Consider the following 26,280-nt stretch of genomic DNA (forward strand, 5'->3'; position numbering starts at 1 on the left):
CTGATGGAGTCCTGACATACTGATGCCGGAGTCCTGACATAGAGCCTCTATGTACCTGCCTGTCTGGAACATGGAGAAACATGGCATCCACCGGTAGTTTTCTAAAAATGGATTTGATGTGTAACGGAGTGAAAACTTTTAGAGTTTTTTGTAAGGAATCCATGGAGCACTTTGTTCCCTCCACATCACAGATGAAGCAGCTCTACAACGTGATCCCCGCACCAAATATCTCCTTCTATCTAATCTTCTGGGACCAGACACAGGAGTCAGCCCGCAGTGCTCAGGTCTGGTGCGGAGTCACACTTTATTCTGTCCCTGTTACGAGGCAAAACTGGGCGCCAAAAATATTTAGTAATAAAAATTATTTATTTCTATAAATTAAGTTGTTTGAGACATGATAAATCCGACCTACTCCTCCTCTCCTGCCCTCAAGTGACCCGAAGCCATGTCTTCTAGCATGTCAGAGAGGTGACGGACGCCTTTAGCAGCGACAAGGACCAGATTCCTCGGGGAGAACTCGGGCTTGAAGAGAGGAACGACCGCGCAATGATATCCTGCGGAAAGACAAAAATATAATAGTAAAGATAGATGTGTATGTATGAGAGTAGTCCCACCTCGTAATGGCTACCACTAGGATATGGACTCCCTTTACCATCTAACCAGAAACCTCCACCAAGGAACGCGTCGCACTACTGACACACTGCGGCAATATTGACTATAGCCGATCTCATCACTAGATGATATACGTTGGATTCTTACATGGCGGTTTTGGGGTATAAACAGAGCTGAATACCCAATCTATTCATACACCGAACCAACAGGTTAGCACAGTTTTTCCGAGCACATGATGGCCACCAAGTTAGGGCCATCTTGTATGTGACATGACACTAACCCTGCTCTTGTAGGAATATCATGCGGTCCAGCAGAATCATGGTTTCCACCAAGGGAGCCAGCAGCAGGGCCAGACTGAAGAAGGCCACCACCTTCTGGTGCTGCACCAACATGTTCTCTACTACGGTGTGATGGATGGCGGTATTAGAGTCCAAGCCGACTCGTTGGAGACCCTTCTTGGCGTATCTGCAAAACAGACGACATAGATATACTGAGAGATACAGAGAGCGGCGGTCAGCCTGGAGAACCTTAATCTCGATGGGTGACACGAGGTGACTCCAGAAAACAATGGCTCCTGGGCCACCATAGTGCGGGGATCAGTAGAAAGATCCACAACCAGCCAGACCCCTCTGGATCGGTCTATTCAATTAAGCAGAGCCGAGAGCGGTCACGTAAGATACACCCCTGACTTCTAAGAGACCAGAAGCTTCTAGATGGAGAGGAGCCAGGATTTATCGTATCATTTATTATCGGTTATTCATAATCGATCCTTAGAATAGGTCACCAATTGAAAATCAGTGGGATTTTTAACCGAGGACCCTCATGGGCCCTTTGAAGCCATGGCGGCACTCTTTGACCATTGTTTTCATTTCACAGGCCATCTGATGTTCATCGGTCACGTGACCCGTTCACTATTCAGTAACATTCAAATGAATGGGGCTGAGCTGTAATACCAAGTACAGCCACTATACAATGTACGGCGCTGTGCTTGGAAGAGGCCACAGCACCAGAACACCAGTCTCTTCAAATAGCTGATCAGTAGGTGGGCCCGGGTATCGGACTCCCACCGATCTTCAATGCTAAGTCTATTTTTAATATGTCAGTCTTTGTACGTACTCTGTGAAAGGAAGCCTATGAGCGTTCTTGATAGACTGGACCCCGGCCCGTTTCATGGTCGGATCTACACCTCGGATCACCGTCTCCAGCACAGCCCTGTAACAATGGACCCTTAAGACGTCGCTCTCGCCTTTAAGGCGCTCGATATAGTCCTCGATGGCATGGCAAGCCACCTCTCTGGATTTGTAGGACAGTTTGTGGCCAGGGAGTCCAGATACCCAGGAACTTACAGGGTAGCCATACTGAGGTAGGTGTGTGTTACCTTGGGGTGAGGGGGCCAGGACCCCAGGAGGTTGCGGCACTTCACATGTAGTAAGCTTCATATAGCAGCAAGCTACGGAGGTGATGCCGACAACCTTAGGGCACCTGGCAAAATGGCGCAGCATCGCCACACTGAGGTCTCCACAGGCATGGAGTCCAGTTAATATAAAGCTGTTCATCTGAGAGAAGGGGAGCTGGTCCGAAGAGCTGACACTCTGACGGGAAGCCGCAATCGGGGTTACCAAGTCTTGTGTACACGTAGATGAGGCTCTTGTCTCGGACCCGCTCGTATCGATGGTGGTCTCCGTATCATCAGCTAACTGAATGAGAAATTCTTCCCAGGAGGCTTGAGGGTCTACACAGGCCAAGACATGCCGAGGAGGAGTGGGCGACCTGATGCTGGTAATATCATAAGAGGCGCTCTTAAAGGGAAAGGATAAAAAAATGTGTAAACGAATGAGGCTCACAAGACAATACTGGAACGGTCACAGCAGAAAACTGATTGTTATGTCCTTAGGAAATGGCCTCATGCAGACGAGGCGGCTCCAATGAGCAATGGAAGACACTTGGAGGAAATCCGAGATCCTTCTATGTTACACTGTGAATAGATCCAAGGCTATTCATATGAATGAATCCCAGGCTATTCATGTGAATGGATCCCAGGCTATTCATGTGAATGGATCCCAGGCTATTCATGTGAATGGAGGCTTACACGATCTGTTGACACAGACACGTACCACAAGGCCTCACGCACAAGACTGTCAGTGTGCTAGCCATGTTTTTCACAGCTACCACTTTAACACATTCATTTCTTTGGCCCTGTGTATTTCCACGATCCGGTATATGGGGCAAAGCTCAGGATAGGTTCTATTCCTGTCCATTTTGCGGTCCGTGCTCACTGACCCCATGGGGCACATACGGCACATGGATGTCATCCATGTGCAGTTTAATATTGTTCACATGACTTATCCTTGGTAAGGATCATTAATTAAAAAAGTCCCAGAAAATCCCATTAATATCAATCTTTTCTAGTATAAAGTTACCTTTGTTAGTCTCCTTCGTTCCTTATTCAGCATGTAGATCAGATCGTGGTCAAATTTGGTGGCCATGGTGACGAGGTTGCGGTCGGCTTCTATTGCTGTAACGCCGAGCCCTTGACTGAAGGCCAAGACCCTTGACAGGTGACCCTAGATAGACAATGTAGTGGTGCAGTGAGAATACAGCAACCATATCCGTATCAGGATGATTATTACTATTGATCCCAAGCTATTCATGTGAATGGATCCCAGGTTATTCAGGTGAATGGGTCCCAGGCTATTCATGTGAATGGTTCCCAGGCTATTCGTGTGAATGGTTCCCAGGCTATTCATGTGACTGGACCCCAGGCTATTCATGTGAATGGATACCAGGCTATTCATGTGAATGGAGGCTGGCACGACCATTACATAGTGTATGAGGCTGTCTGCTTCTGGTGCCAAAGGTCCCTGATACGCACACAGTTTTGGCGCCAGATGTTAGACTCCTCCTATTATATCCTTCAAATAGAATAGGATATCGAAATCCCAGAAAAAAAAAAACCTTTAACCCCACCGGAGCCATTTTTTTGCTTTTACATTTTACACTCACTCCCCACTTCCAAAAAATCACAATGTTTTTTTATTTTTCAGTTCAGAGATTTGTATGAGGGCACTTTTTATGCAGGGCAAATAGTACACTGCATAAAGTCAATGCAACTGAGAGTAAGTAGGTAAAGACCTGCACATGATTGTTGTAAAGCGCGGACCTAGGCGCTTATTCACACAGCAGGCTATCCCCAGACATGTGCTAGCCATTGTATTACACAAGCTGGTGCAAGGCCATATCTATTCACAAGAACGTTGTTTCAACTGCCCATGTAAACTATCAGAGAAAAGTAGAACCGGTCATACAATGGTCATACAAAGTCTATGAGGATCCGTAAAAACGAAGCAGTACATCTAAAGGCGTTGTCTGGTCCCCAAATCGATTTTTCATACTAATGACCTAGCCACAGGATAGCAAGTGATGTGTATGGAGTCCGACACCCGCACCATGTACAGATCAAATGTTCTAGCATGGCTGTGGGGCCTGATCACCAGTACAATATACTGCAACGCTAATGTACTGCAGTATATTAAGAAATCCATTGACTTCTATTACAGGCTATGAAACGCCCGAGAGCCTTCAATACGTTCCCGGCTGTCCTGAAAGCAGATTGTACCTGACCGCTGCCGATATCCACCACATGATGGCACCGCGTGACGTCACTCAGCTTCTTCACCAGCTGTGGGATGGAAATAAATCACAGGATGAGTGCATAGCGCCCCCCGGTGGAAATTTTACGCTATCTATGCATCAAGATTAGCAATCGTTCAAACTATTCAAGGGGTCTATGTCGGCCATTTTGCTCAGCCCAGAGCCTCACCTTCCCCAGTCGTCGGATCTCATGCTGTTTCTTGGGCTTGACGTGTTTACGAAATAAGGGATCCAGTAAGGAGCTCTGGCAGTGGTTCACCTGGAACTCGGCGGGTCTCTTCCTATCACCGCTGCCAATGTCGTGACGCGACGTCCGCTGGAAAGCCAAGGATTGCGCTGTGACCTTCAGAGCCAAGAGGCTGAGCGGCCATACTGAGCTGTAACTGAGGAACAAGAGGGCTGAGGACATGCTCAGGTTGGTGTAAAGCCCCGGCCCAAGGGGCATCAGCCTTGTACGTTACATTCTGTGTGGTGTTCTGCTGCCATCTAGTGGACAACAAGAAAACTCCAACTTGGTGCGCTCGAAAAGTGGCAACCACATTACACCTCCCTTTGAAAATGAATTGGTTGCCAATGGCCACTACTCTACTTCCCCTGCACATCTCCAGTCTGCAGTAATAGGTGCACCCATACCAGTCCTATATCTAGGACAGAGCACTGGTATCCATTTACCTGGTAGTCTTATTAGATAGGAGCTGATCGGCCAGTTCTGGAGCGCTCAGGTCTGACAGTGCGATCCTCCAAGACTCCGGCAGGGTCTCCCAGAGATTGTCCGTAAAAAATTCCTAGAAGACAAAAAAAAAGGCGATTATTATTCTGACATGAGGAAGGTTTGGTCACATGTAACTGATGGCAGACAGGAATGAATGGAGAAGCGGCTACTACCCATTCCTTGTTGGCAACCACCGGTGAGACCCCCAGCGGGGGGACAAATACCCATCCACCACATCAATAAGCGACCTCCTGCCACCAGAAGCTGCGGAGCTGCAGATCTCTATACAGTACAGACGGCTCCTCATCCACTACAGGAGGCGCCACATGAGCTCATCTGTGAGGGGTTTGGGTGCTGGACCCCCCACCAATCGGAAACGATATCCTGTGAGTAGGCCATCAGTATAAAAACATATAACAATACCCGGGGGCCATTAGGGAAGGGTCAACATGCTGGAAGTATCTGGAAGGACCTCTATGGCTACTGTCTCTGTACCCAGGACCTCTATGGCTACTGTCTCTGTACCAGGGACCTCTATGGCTACTGTCTCTGTACCAGGGACCTCTATGGCTACTGTCTCTGTACCTGGGACCTCTATGGCTACTGTCTCTGTACCAGGGACCTCTATGGCTACTGTCTCTGTACCAGGGACCTCTATGGCTACTGTCTCTGTACCAGGGACCTCTATGGCTACTGTCTCTGTACCAGGGACCTCTATGGCTACTGTCTCTGTACCTGGGACCTCTATGGCTACTGTCTCTGTACCAGGGACCTCTATGGCTACTGTCTCTGTACCTGGGACCTCTATGGCTACTGTCTCTGTACCTGGGACCTCTATGGCTACTGTCTCTGTACCAGGGACCTCTATGGCTACTGTCTCTGTACCCAGGACCTCTATGGCTACTGTCTCTGTACCAGGGACCTCTATGGCTACTGTCTCTGTACCAGGGACCTCTATGGCTACTGTCTCTGTACCTGGGACCTCTATGGCTACTGTCTCTGTACCAGGGACCTCTATGGCTACTGTCTCTGTACCAGGGACCTCTATGGCTACTGTCTCTGTACCTGGGACCTCTATGGCTACTGTCTCTGTACCTGGGACCTCTATGGCTACTGTCTCTGTACCAGGGACCTCTATGGCTACTGTCTCTGTACCCAGGACCTCTATGGCTACTGTCTCTGTACCAGGGACCTCTATGGCTACTGTCTCTGTACCTGGGACCTCTATGGCTACTGTCTCTGTACCAGGGACCTCTATGGCTACTGTCTCTGTACCCAGGACCTCTATGGCTACTGTCTCTGTACCAGGGACCTCTATGGCTACTGTCTCTGTACCTGGGACCTCTATGGCTACTGTCTCTGTACCAGGGACCTCTATGGCTACTGTCTCTGTACCAGGGACCTCTATGGCTACTGTCTCTGTACCAGGGACCTATATGGCTACTGTCTCTGTACCCAGGACCTCTATGGCTACTGTCTCTGTACCAGGGACCTCTATGGCTACTGTCTCTGTACCTGGGACCTCTATGGCTACTGTCTCTGTACCAGGGACCTCTATGGCTACTGTCTCTGTACCAGGGACCTCTATGGCTACTGTCTCTGTACCAGGGACCTATATGGCTACTGTCTTTGTACCCGGCACCTCTATGGCTACTGTCTCTGTACCAGGGACCTCTATGGCTACTGTCTCTGTACCAGGGACCTCTATGGCTACTGTCTCTGTACCAGGGACCTCTATGGCTACTGTCTCTGTACCAGGGACCTCTATGGCTACTGTCTCTGTACCAGGGACCTCTATGGCTACTGTCTCTGTACCAGGGACCTATATGGCTACTGTCTTTGTACCCGGCACCTCTATGGCTACTGTCTCTGTACCCGGCACCTCTATGGCTACTGTCTCCGTACCCGGGACCATTATGGCTGCCCAGAGAGAACCTGTAGCATATAACCTATAAATGTCGTATACCAGGACTGTTCCGTAACGTTATTCACATAAGGGCGCAGTGGTCAGCCAGTAATGGGTCACTCACAATGATATAAGAATCTGTGATGTGTCCGTACAGAGAGAGGACACGCGAGATATTTGCTGCAAGGAGCTTGTTCTGCTCCAGGGACACTTCACGTACCAGGACATCCGACATGCTGGAGAAGAGAAGAATGGATATTAGTATAAGAGAAGTACAACTCTCATCATGTGCTGCTGGGCCATGTATCTAACCCTGTCATGTGTGATACCTGCTGCAGAGATGATAGATATACGCCAGTAATATCTGAAATTTTTCCATTGAAACAGCATATCTAAGCCTATAGTGTGGGGTATCTAAGCTTATTACGTCAGATACACCAGTATGGTAGCACAGTATAAAGCTACATCATGTGTGATATTGTGATACAGAGTTAGTGTATCTAAGCCTATTAGATACACTAACTCATTCCACGTTATTCAGCAGTATGCTCAGCATGTCATGTGTGATACAGTCTGCTAGGCCGGTATATCTAAGCCTGTGTGTGATACAGTCTACTAGGCCGGTATATCTGACCCTGCGTGTGATACAGTCTACTAGGCCGGTATATCTGACCCTGCGTGTGATACAGTCTGCTAGGCCAGTATATCTAAGCCTGTGTGTGATACAGTCTGCTAGGCCGGTATATCTAAGCCTGTGTGTGATACAGTCTGCCAGGCCGGTATATCTGAGCCTGTGTGTGATACAGTCTGCTAGGCCGGTATATCTGGCTCTGAGTGTGATACAGTCTGCTAGGTCGGTATATCTAAGCCTGTGTGTGATACAGTCTGCTAGGTCGGTATATCTGAGCCTGTGTGTGATACAGTCTGCTAGGTCGGTATATCTGAGCCTGTGTGTGATACAGTCTGCTAGGTCGGTATATCTGAGCCTGTGTGTGATACAGTCTGCTAGGCCGGTATATCTAAGCCTGTGTGTGATACAGTCTGCTAGGACAGTAAATCTAAGCCTGTGTGTGATACAGTCTGCTAGGCCGGTATATCTGAGCCTGTGTGTGATACAGTCTGCTAGGCCGGTATATCTGGCTCTGCGTGTGATACAGTCTGCTAGGTCGGTATATCTAAGCCTGTGTGTGATACAGTCTGCTAGGTCGGTATATCTGAGCCTGTGTGTGATACAGTCTGCTAGGTCGGTATATCTGAGCCTGTGTGTGATACAGTCTGCTAGGCCGGTATATCTAAGCCTGTGTGTGATACAGTCTGCTAGGACAGTAAATCTAAGCCTGTGTGTGATACAGTCTGCTAGGCCGGTATATCTGAGCCTGTGTGTGATACAGTCTGCTAGGCCAGTATATCTAAGCCTGTGTGTGATACAGTCTGCTAGGCCAGTATATCTGAGCCTGTGTGTGATACAGTCTGCTAGGCCGGTATATCTGGCTCTGCGTGTGATACAGTCTGCTAGGTTGGTATATCTAAGCCTGTGTGTGATACAGTCTGCTAGGTCAGTATATCTGAGCCTGTGTGTGATACAGTCTGCTAGGTCGGTATATCTGAGCCTGTGTGTGATACAGTCTGCTAGGCCGGTATATCTAAGCCTGTGTGTGATACAGTCTGCTAGGCCAGTATATCTGACTCTGCGTGTGATACAGTCTGCTAGGCCGGTATATCTGAGCCTGTGTGTGATACAGTCTGCTAGGTCGGTATATCTGACTCTGCGTGTGATACAGTCTGCTAGGTTGGTATATCTGAGCCTGTGTGTGATACAGTCTGCTAGGCCGGTATATCTAAGCCTGTGTGTGATACAGTCTGCTAGGACAGTAAATCTAAGCCTGTGTGTGATACAGTCTGCTAGGCCGGTATATCTGAGCCTGTGTGTGATACAGTCTGCTAGGCCAGTATATCTAAGCCTGTGTGTGATACAGTCTGCTAGGCCAGTATATCTGAGCCTGTGTGTGATACAGTCTGCTAGGCCGGTATATCTGAGCCTGTGTGTGATACAGTCTGCTAGGCCGGTATATCTGGCTCTGCGTGTGATACAGTCTGCTAGGTCGGTATATCTAAGCCTGTGTGTGATACAGTCTGCTAGGTCGGTATATCTGAGCCTGTGTGTGATACAGTCTGCTAGGTCGGTATATCTGAGCCTGTGTGTGATACAGTCTGCTAGGCCGGTATATCTAAGCCTGTGTGTGATACAGTCTGCTAGGACAGTAAATCTAAGCCTGTGTGTGATACAGTCTGCTAGGCCGGTATATCTGAGCCTGTGTGTGATACAGTCTGCTAGGCCAGTATATCTAAGCCTGTGTGTGATACAGTCTGCTAGGCCGGTATATCTGAGCCTGTGTGTGATACAGTCTGCTAGGCCGGTATATTTGGCTCTGCGTGTGATACAGTCTGCTAGGTCGGTATATCTAAGCCTGTGTGTGATACAGTCTGCTAGGTCGGTATATCTGAGCCTGTGTGTGATACAGTCTGCTAGGTCGGTATATCTGAGCCTGTGTGTGATACAGTCTGCTAGGCCGGTATATCTAAGCCTGTGTGTGATACAGTCTGCTAGGCCAGTATATCTGACTCTGCGTGTGATACAGTCTGCTAGGCCGGTATATCTGAGCCTGTGTGTGATACAGTCTGCTAGGTCGGTATATCTGACTCTGCGTGTGATACAGTCTGCTAGGTCGGTATATCTGAGCCTGTGTGTGATACAGTATGCTAGGCCAGTATATCTGACTCTGCGTGTGATACAGTCTGCTAGGTCGGTATATCTGAGCCTGTGTGTGATACAGTCTGCTAGGCCGGTATATCTGAGCCTGTGTGTGATACAGTCTGCTAGGACAGTAAATCTAAGTCTGTGTGTGATACAGTCTGCTAGGCCGGTATATCTGAGCCTGTGTGTGATACAGTCTGCTAGCCCAGTATATCTGACCCTGCGTGTGATACAGTCTGCTAGGCCGGTATATCTGACTCTGCGTGTGATACAGTCTGCTAAGCCAGTATATCTGAGCCTGTGTGTGATACAGTCTGCTAGGTAGGTATATCTAAGCCTGTGTGTTATACAGTCTGCTAGGTCGGTATATCTGAGCCTGTGTGTGATACAGTCTGCTAGGCCGGTATATCTGAGCCTGTGTGTGATACAGTCTGCTAGGCCGGTATATCTGGCTCTGCGTGTGATACAGTCTGCTAGGTCGGTATATCTAAGCCTGTGTGTGATACAGTCTGCTAGGTCGGTATATCTGAGCTTGTGTGTGATACAGTCTGCTAGGTCGGTATATCTGAGCCTGTGTGTGATACAGTCTGCTAGGCCGGTATATCTAAGCCTGTGTGTGATACAGTCTGCTAGGCCAGTATATCTGACTCTGCGTGTGATACAGTCTGCTAGGCCGGTATATCTGAGCCTGTGTGTGATACAGTCTGCTAGGTCGGTATATCTGACTCTGCGTGTGATACAGTCTGCTAGGTCGGTATATATGAGCCTGTGTGTGATACAGTCTGCTAGGCCAGTATATCTGACTCTGCGTGTGATACAGTCTGCTAGGTCGGTATATCTGAGCCTGTGTGTGATACAGTCTGCTAGGCCGGTATATCTAAGCCTGTGTGTGATACAGTCTGCTAGGACAGTAAATCTAAGTCTGTGTGTGATACAGTCTGCTAGGCCGGTATATCTGAGCCTGTGTGTGATACAGTCTGCTAGGCCAGTATATCTGACTCTGCGTGTGATACAGTCTGCTAAGCCGGTATATCTGAGCCTGTGTGTGATACAGTCTGCTAAGCCGGTATATCTAAGCCTGTGTGTTATACAGTCTGCTAGGCCAGTATATCTGACTCTGCGTGTGATACAGTCTGCTAGGCCGGTATATCCGACCCTGCGTGTGATACAGTCTGCTAGGCCGGTATATCTGAGCCTGTGTGTGATACAGTCTGCTAGGCCGGTATATCTGAGCCTGTGTGTGATACAGTCTGCTAGCCCAGTATATCTGACCCTGCGTGTGATACAGTCTGCTAGGCCGGTATATCTGACTCTGCGTGTGATACAGTCTGCTAAGCCAGTATATCTGAGCCTGTGTGTGATACAGTCTGCTAGGTAGGTATATCTAAGCCTGTGTGTTATACAGTCTGCTAGGCCAGTATATCTGACCCTGCGTGTGATACAGTCTGCTAGGCCGGTATATCTAAGCCTGTGTGTGATACAGTCTGCTAAGCCGGTATATCTGTGCCTGTGTGTGATACAGTCTGCTAGGCCGGTATATCTGACCCTGCGTGTGATACAGTCTGCTAGGCCGGTATATCTGACTCTGCGTGTGATACAGTCTGCTAAGCCAGTATATCTGAGCCTGTGTGTGATACAGTCTGCTAGGTCGGTATATCTAAGCCTGCGTGTTATACAGTCTGCTAGGCCAGTATATCTGACCCTGCGTGTGATACAGTCTGCTAGGCCGGTATATCTGACCCTGCGTGTGATACAGTCTGCTAGGCCGGTATATCTAAGCCTGTGTGTGATACAGTCTGCTAAGCCGGTATATCTAAGCCTGTGTGTTATACAGTCTGCTAGGCCAGTATATCTGACTCTGCGTGTGATACAGTCTGCTAGGCCGGTATATCCGACCCTGCGTGTGATACACTCTGCTAGGCCGGTATATCTGACCCTGCGTGTGATACAGTCTGCTAAGCCAGTATATCTGAGCCTGTGTGTGATACAGTCTGCTAGGCCGGTATATCTAAGCCTGTGTGTGATACAGTCTGCTAGGCCAGTATATCTGACTCTGCGTGTGATACAGTCTGCTAGGCCGGTATATCCGACCCTGCGTGTGATACACTCTGCTAGGCCGGTATATCTGACCCTGCGTGTGATACAGTCTGCTAGGCCGGTATATCTGAGCCTGTGTGTGATACAGTCTGCTAGGTAGGTATATCTAAGCCTGTGTGTTATACAGTCTGCTAGGCCAGTATATCTGACCCTGCGTGTGATACAGTCTGCTAGGCCGGTATATCTGAGCCTGTGTGTGATACAGTCTGCTAAGCCGGTATATCTAAGCCTGTGTGTTATACAGTCTGCTAGGCCAGTATATCTGACCCTGCGTGTGATACAGTCTGCTAGGCCGGTATATCTGAGCCTGTGTGTGATACAGTCTGCTAAGCCGGTATATCTGAGCCTGTGTGTGATACAGTCCGCTAGGCCAGTATATCTGAGCCTGTGTGTGATACAGTCTGCTAGGCCAGTATATCTGACCCTGTGTGTAATACAGTCTGCTAGGCCGGTATATCTAAACCTGCGTGTGATACAGTCTGCTAGGCCGGGATATCTAAGCCTGTGTGTGATACAGTCTGCTAGGCCGGTATATCTAAGCCTGTGTGTGATACAGTCTGCTAGGCCGGTATATCTAAGCCTGTGTGTGATACAGTCTGCTAGGCCGGGATATCTAAGCCTGTGTGTGTGATACTGCATTGACTTTGTTATCAATAATTCCATATAAAACCCTCCGCACGACTTTTTATGGAATTTCGGTCACACAAAGATATGGTACGAGCCTGTACGTTTCTATGGGTGCCTTATTACCGCAATCCCTAATATAACGGCGTGCTATAGGACTATGGACGTGCAGCAATAAGATCGCAAACAACGCTCTGCCAGTCGAATCTAAGGATAGTGATGCGGTCGCCCGGATTTCGTAGCAACTCGCAGACCGCCATACACCCACGTTATGATTGATGGCCTGACTTTTGCGATCTTTATGTCACCGAGACCTAAAGGGGGACCCAAAATATTTTTTTCTAAATCATAAAAAATCTCATATACTCACATTAAAAATTTTGTGACATTCCCCGTCATCACGGCTATGTAATGATGTCACTATGGGCAAGACGCCATTAGGGTCTGATCACAACATGGAGCGCAGGGAATCCTACTAATGAAAGTTTGTGTGTTTGGTCCTCAATCACGGCAAAATGGCGGAACAGATTTGGATGACATTTCACACATACCTAGATGGTCACCTGGAAGGAAACATAGGCGACTTGATATGCCGCTAAATGCCCCAAATTACTGACCGCTATCGCCGAATGTATGCTCCAGTTACACTTCAGGACCCAAGATGACGTCATCCCAGGTCCTTCAACCGGTCTCTGATTGGTTCGAGGAATTGTGTGGGTGGGCCAATGGACAGTGAGGGAGTCGGAGAAAATGGCGGCTATTCGCAGCTCTAGAAAGACACTTACATGCGGCTTGCCTGTGCGGGGCACGACAAGTGCATCAGGTGTGGACAGTGTGCGAGCCTGAGAAAATGGCGCCTACTCACAGCTCGGGAGTGACGCGGACATGCGGCCCAGAACAAGTGGATCGGGTGTGCGGGGCCGTGCAGCAAGTGGGGCGCGGGAGAGGGCTTTGGGGGTGCACGGGAGGAGGGGGGAGAGGGGTTTGGGTGGGCCGGGGGGACCCCAGGGCCGCACGGGAGGGTGGCTGCATGGAAACGCACGGGAGGGGTACGTGCGGGAGAGTGCTTTGGGGGGCGCACGGGAGGAGGGGGGGTGAGAGGGGGGTTTGGGGGGGCCACGGGAGAGGATTTTTTGGGGGGGCCGCATGGAAACGCACAGGAGGGGTAGGTGCGGGAGAGGGGTTTGGGGGGGCGCACGGGAGGAAGGGGGGTGACAGAGGGGTTTGGGTGGGCCGGGGGGGCCCCAGGGCTGCACGGGAGGGTGGCTGCATGGAAACGCACGGGAGGGGTAGGTGCGGGAGAGGGGTTTGGGGGGGGCGCATGGGAGGAGGGGGGGGTGAGAGAGGGGTTTGGGTGGGCCGGGGGACCCCAGGGCCACATGGGAGGGGTAGGTATGGGAGAGGGGTTTGAGGGCAAGTGTGAAAGGAGGGACATGGGAGAAGGATTTGAGAAGGGGTAAAAGGGGTGCCCAGAAGATGGGTGCGCGCGCATATACAGAGATGTACCACAGCCGAGACGCGGGCGCAGGGGTATCACCCACAATGACGACACGCGGACGAAGTTAGGGGCAAATGCTAGTAATATTATATTTCACAATGTGAGAGACCTTGTACTATTAGGGGCCATAACACATATAGAGCCCCCTCCTCCATTTACACCTGTGCAGGGTATCTCATCCTAATACATGGGGTACACTATATACTCTGCCTGCACTATATACAGCCTGGGGGCCACAGTAATGTTATTATACCCCATACTGCTCCCCCGCTGTGTGTTCGCCGCTTCCTCCCTCCCCACACTTACCCTCCTCCATGAGGCCGCCTCTCCACGTGTTATGGGACGTGACGTGATACCCGGAAGGCCTTCATGTCTGCAGCTGGCCTGCGCTCCGGTCCGTGTGCCTGGTAAGTCCCCGGCGTTGTCCTCCTCCCCGTGTATCCCCTGCTTCTTACCCGCCTATACACCGACAGGGCTGACGGCCTGTGGATCCCCGACCTCTCCTGCAGCGCGTCCGAACATGTGCGGGGCGCTGCGGGCAGTGGTGTGGGAGAGTCCGGGGCCTCACGTGCGGCCTCTGCCAGTACTGCCCCTGTAGAGAGCTGCTGGGGGGTCACTGTAGGAAGGGATGGGGCCAAAATCTATCACAGCATGAGGTGGTTAAAACTACTTCCTATTAGTAATGTCCACCCAGCTTTCCCAGACGCAGATATAAGGCTGTGTTCACATTGGTTCCGTTGCAGATTCTGCGACACCTTTAAGCTATAGTCACACGGCAGTGAATAATGGCGGTGTGATGTCCGTTTTTTAATTTACGGATGTCACATGGCAGCCTTAACGGTACCGTCGATATATAGATCATCATATAGCTTCCCCTTTTCACAGATCTCTCCATACATGTAACATATGGGGGATCCGTAAAAAAACGGATGGTTGTGTAAAATGGACGTTTTTCACGCCAGTTTTGCGCCTCGGACGTGTCATGCTATAAAAAGGTCACGTGACTAAAACAATGGTGAGATTTACTGTCGTACGACTTTAAAGTCGCATGTGATTAAAGGGCTTAGGGCTACACGGTGGCGACTACGGTTTACCATATCGTCCTGCACTAATGTAAGTGAGGGAGCCTTCACACGGAATAAACGCGCGTGTATTTTTGCAAAATACACGTGTAAAAATAAGACTCCCATTGACTTCAATGACATTTTACAGACGTATTTTTACACGTGTATTTTGCAAAAATACACGCGTGTTTACTCCGTGTGAGGGCTCCCTGGATGGAGTCGCAGGGTGACCCCCAAGGGTGCTGTGACTCCTAGCTGCAAAAAGGTTGTGCGCTGCTGCATTTTGGGCGGCTAGAAGTCATAGTCGCCGCACCTTCTTACATTAGTGAAGGAGCTGCAGGACTACGTGGTGATCTCTGGTCATGGCCAAAGTTGCTATATAGTCCTAGCCCAATCCATGATAGGTGACGCCTAGAGATGAGCGAACACTGTTCGGATCAGCCGTTCCGAACAGCACGCTCCCATAGAAATGAATGGAAGCACCTGGCACGGCGACCGGCCGCCGGCAAAGTGTACGTGCCAGGTGCTTCCATTCATTTCTATGGGAGCGTGCTGTTCGGAACGGCTGATCCGAACAGTGTTCGCTCATCTCTAGTGACGCCCAATCCTGGACTGTCCAACTAGTTATGGAGTCATGTTATACAGTCCTATGAAAAAGTTTGGGCACCCCTATTAATCTTAATCATTTTTAGTTCTAAATATTTTGGTATTTGCAGCAGCCATTTCAGTTTGATATATCTAATAACTGATGGACACAGTAATATTTCAGGATTGAAATGAGGTTTATTGTACTAACAGAAAATGTGCAATATGCATTAAACCAAAATTTGACCAGTGCAAAAGTATGGGCACCTCAACAGAAAAGTGACATTAATATTTAGTAGATCCTCCTTTGGCAAAGATAACAGCCTCTAGTCGCTTCCTGTAGCTTTTAATCAGTTCCTGGATCCTGGATAAAGGTATTTTGGACAAACAATTCAAGTTCAGTTAAGTTAGATGGTCGCCGAGCATGGACAGCCCGCTTCAAATCATCCCACAGATGTTCAATGATATTCAGGTCTGGGGACTGGGATGGCCATTCCAGAACATTGTAATTGTTCCTCTGCATGAATGCCTGAGGATTTGGAGCGGTGTTTTGGATCATTGTCTTGCTGAAATATCCATCCCCGGCGTAACTTCAACTTCGTCACTGATTCTTGAACATTATTCTCAAGAATCTGCTGATACTGAGTGGAATCCATGCGACCCTCAACTTTAACAAGATTCCCGATGCCGGCATTGGCCACACAGCCCCAAAGCATGATGGAACCTCCACCAAATTTTACAGTGGGTAGCATGTGTTTTTCTTGGAATGCTGTTTCTTTTTGGACGCCATGCATAACGCCTTTTTTTATAACCAAACAACTCAATTTTTGTTTCCAAAATGAAGCTGCCTTGTCCAAATGTGCTTTTTCATACCTCAGGCAACTCTATTTGTGGCGTACGTGCAGAAACGGCTTCTTTCTCATCACTCTCCCATACAGCTTCTATTTGTGCAAAGTGCGCTGTATTGTTACCGATGCACAGTGACACCATCTGCAGCAAGATGATGCTGCAGCTCTTTGGAGGTGGTCTGTGGATTGTCCTTGACTCTTCTCACCATTCTTCTTCTCTGCCTTTCTGATATTTTTCTTGGCCTGCCACTTCTGGGCTTAACAAGAACTGTCCCTGTGGTCTTCCATTTCCTTACTATGTTCCTCACAGTGGAAACTGACAGGTTAAATCTCTGAGACAACGTTTTGTATCCTTCCCCTGAACAACTATGTTGAACAATCTTTGTTTTCAGATCATTTGAGAGCAGGCTGTCCATGTTCGGCGACCATCTAACTTAACTGAACTTGAATTGTTTTGTAGAAAGAAATGGTCCAAAATCCCTTCATCCAGGATCCAGGAACTGATTAAAAGCTACAGGAAGCGACTAGAGGCTGTTATCTTTGCAAAAGGAGGATGTACTAAATATTAATGTCACTTTTCTGTTGAGGTGCCCATATTTTTGCACCGGTCAAATTTTGGTTTAATGCATATTGCGCATTTTCTGTTAGTACAATAAACCTCATTTCAATCCTGAAATATTACTGTGTCCATCAGTTATTAGATATATCAAACTGAAATGGCTGCTGCAAACACCAAAATATTTAGAACTAAAAATGATTAAGATTAATAGGGGGGCACAAACTTTTTCATAGGACTGTAAATAGGTTGGTTAAAAAAAAAATTGGAACGATGGATAGCGCTGAAACCCACATGAAAACCCCATTGTCTGAACCTACGCTTAGACTCTGCGTTACCATTTTCGTTATAAACGGAAACCATGACCCAATTTGGGGATCCGGCACACAATAGGATGCTGCCCAGTAGCACTGACTTCTAATGGAGCCCGTCAGCCTCTACCGTTGTCCCTTCATTTGGGGGGGATCCCAAACTGTGTCCGAGTTTCCGTTTATAATGGATAGAGATGAGCGAACGCTATTCGAAACTGATGTTTCGAATAGCACGCACCCGTAGGAATGAATGGATGCAGCCGACACGCAGGGGGTTAAGCAGCCGGCAAAGTCGGCGTGCCGGCCGCTTCCATTCATTCCTATGGGAGCGTGCTATACTATTTCGGTAGTGTTCGCTCGTCTCTAATAATGGACAATACAGATAAGGCGGCTAGGGTCGCCGTTGCGCTGGGTGACCTGTCGGTAAGAAAACGCAAGGTTGATCAGGTTGGAAAATACGTTGGCGTACGTCACTCACAGGCTCCAAAAAGTAAACCGTATACTGACGTATTCCACCCTTAGGCCAGCAGGATATTTTTTGACATATGTGGGTCATGGGCCCGATGTCACTGGCCACGCAGTGATCGCCGTGCTCACCTGAGCCCCATGGCTGCCACCGCTTGGGATAGGTCTTCAATACTGTAGTTCCAAAAAAAATCCCTTTAAGAGAGGATTCTTTACCGTAACCGTGTGTCTGTGTTCCAGGTGATGACGCTTCCTCGCCGCCCTGCGCCAGGATACCGTAGACTGTTGAGTGAAGCAGGGGCGATCTACATCTCTTAGTCCTCTGCTGACACCAGCCTGATCCATCATGGCGGACCTTATACTAAATTTGGACTTTTCCACTGGACTCGCAAAAATTAAAACTGATCCAGGAAGTCGAAAGCACAGGCAGTTTTTGAGAAAGATGATGTTTGTCAAAAGGAAGCAGCAGCAGCAGCAGCAGCGGAAAAACTCAGGGGACCACAGCAAGAAGAACGGACAGGCGAACGCTAAGAAAGGCGGCCATGACAGGAAGGGGAGGCCTAATCTGTTCCACAAGCAGGGGGCAGCAGATACATCATCCCGGTCAGTGACTGTGAGCGCCCCCCGTCAGCCTGGCACGTTAAGTGTCAGTAAAAACTGTGCCCCAAATCATCCTCCAGCCAAAGGCCCCAATCCTCCCGCGAAGGGCGGCGCCAAAAACCCCACAAAGCCCTTTATTTCGCCGCAGAGCCTGCTCAGTGAGTACGAGGGCTGCCTCCCCTCTATGTCATCGATACCCAGCTACAAAATCGTTGCCATTGACTGTGAAATGGTGGGCACCGGCGTGAAGGGACGCATCAGCTCCCTGGCGCGGTGCAGCATCGTCAATTACCAAGGAGACGTGGTGTACGACGAGTACGTAAAGCCCCCCTGTCCCGTCACGGATTACAGGACCAGATGGAGCGGGATCCGCAGGGAGCATTTAACAAACGCCGTCCCCTTCAAGGAGGCGCAGAAAGAGGTGAGCGGCCGAGATCAGGCGATACGGAGAGCCATGACTGGGTATTATGGCGTCACAGGGTGCGGCCTCTACGCCGAAAATCACTACGTAGCCCCTGACTAAGGGGAGAACTGACCTCAAAGGGGTTGAGCAATGAATGGCACTTACCTCCTACCATAGTACGCGTCTAATCGGGGGTCCTACTGATCACGGGAATGGCGGGCTTGCGCACTCTGTCTTCGTCAGTCTCAGTGGTTGAGTGGCGAGGTAGCACATGTCCGACCCCCCCCCCCCCCCCCCCCCCCCCCCATTCTCGTGACCTGTGGGACCCCAGCAGTCAGACGTGTATCCACTATCTTGTTTTAGTGGGACATCCCTTTAAGGGATTTTTTTTATTTTTATCCTTAGTATACGTTATGTATATGTAATCTGTTGGAGTCCAACTCCCAGGTACCCCTGCCGACTAGCTGCTTGAATAGACCGTGACCCTCACAAGCCTCAGTCTCTTCCCCGTGCTGATGAGGTCATATTTCTCGGTCACATGGTACAGCAGTCAAGGGAATGGGGCTGAGCTGCAATACCAATCACAACCTCTATGATATATGAGGCGCTGTACTTGATATTCCTGCATGCTGTGGACTCTTTAGACATCTGATCGGTGGAGGTCCTGGGTCTCAGACATCCACCGATCACATATTATTCGTCATTCCTTAGGATGGGTCATCAATACGTTCTAGGAAACCCCTTTAAAGAAGAAATATATAGAGTTCAGGCTCTGACCAGGCGGCCGCTCCTCTTAATTTTGGGGAAGACATCTGAGCCCCCCACCATATTGTTATGTGTCTTTAGTATATACCTACGCTTATCACAGCCCCCCACCATATTGATCATTCTAGTTAAGCGACTGCAGTATTCAGATGAGCTCTACCCCCCCCCCCTTTACTAATTACCAAGCACAGCACCCTATATTGTACAGTGGCGGTGCTTGGTATTACAGGTCAGCCCATGTGACCGATGAACTTGACGCCACTGACCTGCATTGAACAATGGGGGTTCCTGGTGTCGGACCCCAGAGATCAGCTGTTAACCGCCTATGGGGTAATGCTTGTTCAGGACTGTCCAGACCTATGTGTAACATGTGGTCCATTTACCATAGGCAAATCCAGAACATGAAAATTTCAGTATATTCCAAATTCTACCAGTAGGGGGCACATCTGCCATCCCTACAGGAGTCAATGCTTTCCCCTAGGTCAGAGCATGTAGTAGGTTTTCCTCGGGTTGTGCCTGATAATTGGATTTAGATAAAATTCTGCCCCCTATTGAATCTTCTAGTGGTCAGATCTGCAATCATTGCAGCCACCACTAGGTGGAGCTGACAACCTATGGATTTATATAGCTCCTGCGTGTATACATGAGTGGTCTTATAGACTTCCACCCTTCTCCTCCATCCTGCAGGTCTTAAAGCTTCTCCATGGCAAGTTGGTGATCGGTCACGCCATCCAGAACGACTACAAGGCCCTGGGCTACTTCCATACTAAGGAGATGACACGAGACACCTCCAGGATCCCCCTGCTGAACCGCAAAGCTGGTCTCGCTGAGAGGGAAATGGCGTCCCTGAAGCGTCTCACCAAACTGGTCCTTAACAAGGATATCCAGGTAATGTCCCTGCACCCGTCGTCCTTAAAGGGGTTGCCTGGGACTGTGATACTAAGCTCTACTGGTTCTCCTCATATCCATCAGTCACATGGCCAAGCTGCAATTTAGTCCCATTCAAAAGGAAGGGACTGAGCTGCAATTGTTATCGCTTGGGGTACTGTCTGACATGGGAGTAACTGCCGTCCATATAAACCATATTCTCTCTTCTCATAGATGGGAAAACGTGGCCATTCCTCCGTAGAAGATGCCAGAGCCACCATGGAACTGTACCGGGCCGTGGAGGCGGAGTACGAGCAGGAGCTGGCGGCGGGCACAGTCCAGCAATGACATGACCTCCAGTTTTATCGTAGAAAGCGTTTTATACAAGGATTACGGGAATAAAATCAGAGCGCTGCCTGCACTGTCCGCGTCCTGGTGTCACGTGTGTGTCGTAGAATAGTTTATTAAGGGTTAACCTTTAGAGATGAGCGAGTAGTAGTCCATCGAATACCTCGCTCCAATAGGAATGCGTGTAAGCGGTCCTTGGTGTTTGGCTGCTTACATGCATTCCTATGGGAGCGAGTTATTCGATGGAATACAACGCGCTCATCTCGATTAACCTTTCCAGTTGTATGAATGTGACCTCACCCCTATAAACTTATGCTCAGATTCGCTCCAAGGGGGATCTGATAATAAGATGGAGACATCGGGACACATTATTGCCCTTATGGGACACATTAATTGCCTATAAGGGCAACTGTAGGGTGGAGATATAAGGAAGCCCCAGATGTGCCGACAAATGTGAGGGAGAACCACACAAAAAGTACACAAGTCCGTCATAAGCACTCTCTAAAATGTGATAGGATCCCCCAAACCTTCCCAATTTTCCAAGACATAAGTTGAAGAATAAAGTCCCCGATTACCAAAGCTAAGGGTGACCCAGTCTCACCCCGGTGTTCACCAATGGGCTGCACCTTCTCTTCACAAAAGCACAGTGGATGGCTGGGATTGGAGGGAACCTACATGGCCACACGAATCCTACCCCTAGACCTCACGAGGGTCCTAAAAAGGTAACCAAATCTCGAGCCCGGTGTTCCCACTGAAGAAGACCAGGAAAATAAAGGTGAGCCCCCTGGCTCCCTGGCATCGATCCAGTGGCCCAGACTCCCACCATGAGGTCTTCTACCGTCCATCAATGGCGTCGTGTCACTCCCTTACAGTGTGTCGCCAGTCCTTGGACACTTCAGTACTTGGGTTTTTCAAGTTCTATGGCCCCCTAGCATCGATCTGGTGGCCCAGACTTACCACCATGTGGTTCTCTGCCTTCCGTCAATGGTGCCGTGTCATTGAGTCATCACTTCCACTGGCGGAGGCGACCATCGACAAGAACAGATACTACACGTGATCTTAGCCAAGAGACCTAGAAGTGATTCTCGATTAAAAAAAGACTAAAAGATATCAAAGTCTTCTCCAAACTGAAAGAGATCCCACTGGGTTTTTGGCCCAGTACACACTAGTTTTAACATGGAGGATGTAAGTCATATTAAAACCCCTGGACAACCCCTTTAAGCCTTCGAGTGGCTCAGTCATATATAACCAAGACATCTGGAGAAAAGTTATACTCAGCTTCATCCAGTGCAGACTATCACCTCTGGCTGGATGCCACTGTAACAACCCCTCACCTGTGCGATGTATAAGATTTTTATAGGTTTTCAACCTCGTTGCTGTTATTTCTGACACAAGATGTGATGTTATTAGACGGGTGCAGGTCAACATTTGTCAGCACAGTAAAAGAGATCAAGACAACATGGCCGAAATGTTACTGCAGGGGAGTAACTTGGGGAAGGGGGTTGCATCCTGGCTTACACCCCATTGAGGGCCCATAAGGTGTCACTTCCCAATATGAGGAGACCAGTACTATATACAATACAGTGACATTTGGGTGCCCCAAGAGCTTCATGTTACATATCTGTGTAGCAGGTACAAGGTTGTGGCTCAGACTATGTTCACATCTGCGCCGGGTGCACAGCCATTGTCAAATCCATCTGAAAAAAACAAGGATTTGACAAATGATTATACAGCTCCAGATACACATTGGTGGATTATTTAACGACCTGTTCTAATAAGTTTTTCTAAACTTTCAATGCATCACAAAAACTGATTAAGTGCGGAGACAACAACGCAGTAATGAACCCAGCCGGAACAGTCAAAAAAATTGGTCTACGTTTTACCTATTGCGCTGTAATTTCTGTGTTGTCCACTAGGTGGCAGTACTGCACTGGTTTAGTATTTACAGTGCCCGTATCATACACTTGCCTGTCTGGACATAGAAGCCATGACTTGATGATTGGTTATTGATCGGATATTTCTGTCTATAGTTACTTAAAGTGCCCTGTGTGTGTGTGTGTGTATATATATATATATGGCAACTCCATATAGCAACTGGATTTACAAAATCACATAACTCGTGATTCGTCTCAGTCGTGCATTGCCCAGTGAAAATAGAAAAAAGACACGTGTGTATGTGACGTTGTGGTGCCTGACAGCCTCTCGGTCGATAGACACCTTACAGTATCACATATAGTATATAAGATGCTGATGTAACACGAGGCATTATAGTGATGGTGGAAGTAGGGATGGATGCGTTATTCAGCACTGCATGATCCAAAGCAAGCACTCCACTTTCTTCAGCAATACACAAACCTTGCAATAGAGCAAGAGAATTCTAGGAGTAGGAGAAGCAGAACAAAGTTTAGTCAGATTGAATCAATTACAGGCCGATTGGTGAAATAAATCATAGATAGGAGTTAGGGGAATAGCTGTAAAGCAATACAGTCAATGGATGGTTAACCCTTTTGCCAATTTTGTCTAGCCTTAAGTTCACTTCTGCTCCATGGTCTCCATCGTTCAGGTTTGCTGGGGGACCCAAACAACATAGTGCCAGTCCACTGAAATTAACTGTAATGGGGTCCACTGGGTGTGCGCTGTAAAGCAGCAAAAAAAAAAGTCCTCTGACTTTTCTCCCAGAGGATTTTCGGCGGTTTCTGTGCTGCAGTCTCTGTTTGAACTTGAAATTACTGGAAAACCCAGGACAGGGGACTGGCAACAGGAGAGGAACAAGGAATCACTTGTGCAAGTACTAACAATAAGAGTGTGGATGGCAACAGCAACTCTACATCCGGTCTCGGTGGCACCACCAGGAGATGCAGGATTGTTGTACTTCCTGAGAATCATCTCTTGCAGCCATATTGCCACAGCTACCATCAGTCAAGCAGACAAGTCCTGTGGCCTGGTCCACCATCATATTCCACTATAGCGCACTGTTGGTATAGGTCTATAAAAAAAAAATCATTTTGATTTCACATCTGCTCCCATCATGGAACATAAACTAATCCTAGACACACACCGGCCAAACCTGAAATGAAGAGGTTCGCCCATTTCTAGTACTGCCATACACACAGGTACATCTATGGTGGGCAAGAAATGAAATATATATTATATATATATATATATATATATATATATATATATATATTACACTCACCGGCCACTTTATTAGGTACACCATGCTAGTAACGGGTTGGACCCCCTTTTGCCTTCAGAACTGCCTCAATTCTTCGTGGCATAGATACAACAAGGTGCTGGAAGCATTCCTCAGAGATTTTGGTCCATATTGACATGATGGCATCACACAGTTGCCGCAGATTTGTCGGCTGCACATCCATGATGCGAATCTCCCGTTCCACCACATCCCAAAGATGCTCCTCTATTGGATTGAGATCTGGTGACTGTGGAGACCATTGGAGTACAGTGAACTCATTGTCATGTTCAAGAAACCAGTCTGAGATGATTCCAGCTTTATGACATGGCATTGCATTATCCTGCTGAAAGTAGCCATCAGATGTTGGGTACATTGTGGTCATAAAGGGATGGACATGGTCAGCAACAATACTCAGGTAGGCTTTGGCGTTGCAACGATGCTCAATTGGTACCAAGGGGCCCAAAGAGTGCCAAGAAAATATTCCCCACACCATGACACCACCACCACCAGCCTGAACCGTTACCGATACAAGGCAGGATGGATCCATGCTTTCATGTTGTTGACGCCAAATTCTGACCCTACCATCCGAATGTCGCAGCAGAAATCGAGACTCATCAGACCAGGCAACGTTTTTCCAATCTTCAATTGTCCAATTTCGATGAGCTTGTGCAAATTGTAGCCTCAGTTTCCTGTTCTTAGCTGAAAGGAGTGGCACCCGGTGTGGTCTTCTGCTGCTGTAGCCCATCTGCCTCAAAGTTCGACGTACTGTGCGGCGTTCAGAGATGCTCTTCTGGCTACCTTGGTTGTAACGGGTGGCTATTTGAGTCACTGTTGCCTTTCTATCAGCTCGAACCAGTCTGGCCATTCTCCTCTGACCTCTGGCATCAACAACGCATTTCCGCCCACAGAACTGCCGCTCACTGGATGTTTTTTCTTTTTCGGACCATTCTCTGTAAACCCTAGAGATGGTTGTGCGTGAAAATCCCAGTAGATCAGCAGTTTCTGAAATACTCAGACCAGCCCTTCTGGCACCAACAACCATGCCACGTTCAAAGGCACTCAAATCACCTTTCTTCCCCATACTGATGCTCGGTTTGAACTGCAGGAGATTGTCTTGACCATGTCTACATGCCTAAATGCACTGAGTTGCCGCCATGTGATTGGCTGATTAGAAATTAAGTGTTAACGAGCAGTTGGACAGGTGTACCTAATAAAGTGGCCGGTGAGTGTATATATATATATATATATATATATATATATATATATATATATTTTTTTTTGCAGGCATGTTTGGCAGCTGGCTCTTCACGAGCTATAGAGTGCAGACAATGGTCTCCTATCTGCGTACCTGTTGGGTATAATTCACATTACTGCACACAGGTATGCAGCGTAATTCATACTTAGAAATTACACAACGCACACACAGAGAGCCATTGTTCTGTACCCGCAGTCTATAGAGGGCAGCGGAGAGAACATCATATAATACATGATGGGGAGTGTAGTGTTCTCCGCAGACAGTATCACACATGCTGGATTAGATACACCGCTCAGCATGCAGTATCACACAGGCTTAGATACATCTGTTATGTTACTTTTATATCGGCCCTGACGATTTTCTTGGTCCCACGTCCCTCTATAGAAGGCTCTTAGTATGGGGCCTGTTTATTTGGATGTCTCCTTAGTACATAACTGGCTCATGTCCCTCTATAGATGGTTCTGCGTCTAAGTGTCTTCTGACTCCATCACTAGCTAAGGTGTCTCTATAGATTGTTCTCAGTCTGGGGCCTGGTTATCTGGGTGTCTTCTGACTCCATCGTTGGCTCATGTCCCTCTATAGATGGTTCTCAGTCCGGGGCCTGTTTATCTGGGTGTCTTCTGACTCCATCGTTGGCTCATATCCCTCTATAGATGGTTCTCCGTCCAGGTGTCTTCTGACTCCATCACTAGCTAATGTTTCTCTGTAGACAGTTCTCAGTCTGGGCCTGCTTCTCTAGATGTCTACTGATTCCATCACTGGCTCACGTTCCTCTATAGACGGTTGTTATTCCAGGGCCTGTTTATCTGGGTATCTTCTGACTCCATCACTGACTCACGTCCCTCTATAGATGGCTCTTAGTTTGGGACACATTTATCTGGTTGTCTCCTGACTCCATCACTGGCTCAGGTCCCTCTATGTATGTTCCTCAGTCCGGGGTCCATCTATCTGGGTGTCTTCTAACTTCACTGCTGGCTCGCTTTATCTGGGTTTCTTATTATTCCATTCCTCTATAGATGGTTTTATATCCAGGTGTCTTCTGACTCCATCGCTAGCCCATGTTCCTCTATAGACGGTTCTTAGTCTGAGGCCTTTATCTGGGTGCCTTCTGACTCCATCTCTGGCTAATGTCCCTCTATAGATGACTCTCAGTCCGGGGCCCCAT

General features: G+C 48.4%; 2 protein-coding genes across 2 annotated transcripts; one reads left to right on the forward strand and one right to left on the reverse strand.

The window, feature by feature from the left end:
* Positions 1–407: 407 nt before the first annotated feature.
* On the reverse strand, positions 408–14,177 carry METTL25B (methyltransferase like 25B). The gene is made up of 9 exons (XM_075283213.1): positions 14,162–14,177; positions 7,006–7,117; positions 4,936–5,048; positions 4,433–4,646; positions 4,229–4,291; positions 3,033–3,176; positions 1,729–2,411; positions 893–1,077; positions 408–554 (listed from the first exon to the last, which is right to left on the reverse strand). The coding sequence occupies exons 2-9, from the start codon at positions 7,114–7,116 to the stop codon at positions 409–411; spliced, it is 1,659 nt and encodes a 552-aa protein (XP_075139314.1). The 5' UTR covers position 7,117; positions 14,162–14,177; the 3' UTR covers position 408.
* A 10-nt stretch (positions 14,178–14,187) lies between these two features.
* Positions 14,188–20,740, forward strand: ISG20L2 (interferon stimulated exonuclease gene 20 like 2). The gene is made up of 4 exons (XM_075283230.1): positions 14,188–14,262; positions 17,925–18,705; positions 20,140–20,340; positions 20,554–20,740. Exons 2-4 carry the CDS (start codon positions 18,031–18,033, stop codon positions 20,665–20,667), a joined length of 990 nt encoding a protein of 329 aa, XP_075139331.1. The 5' UTR covers positions 14,188–14,262; positions 17,925–18,030; the 3' UTR covers positions 20,668–20,740.
* Positions 20,741–26,280: the final 5,540 nt, after the last annotated feature.

The sequence above is a fragment of the Leptodactylus fuscus genome, chromosome 7, assembly GCF_031893055.1.
Source record: "Leptodactylus fuscus isolate aLepFus1 chromosome 7, aLepFus1.hap2, whole genome shotgun sequence".
Taxonomy (NCBI): domain Eukaryota; kingdom Metazoa; phylum Chordata; class Amphibia; order Anura; family Leptodactylidae; genus Leptodactylus; species Leptodactylus fuscus.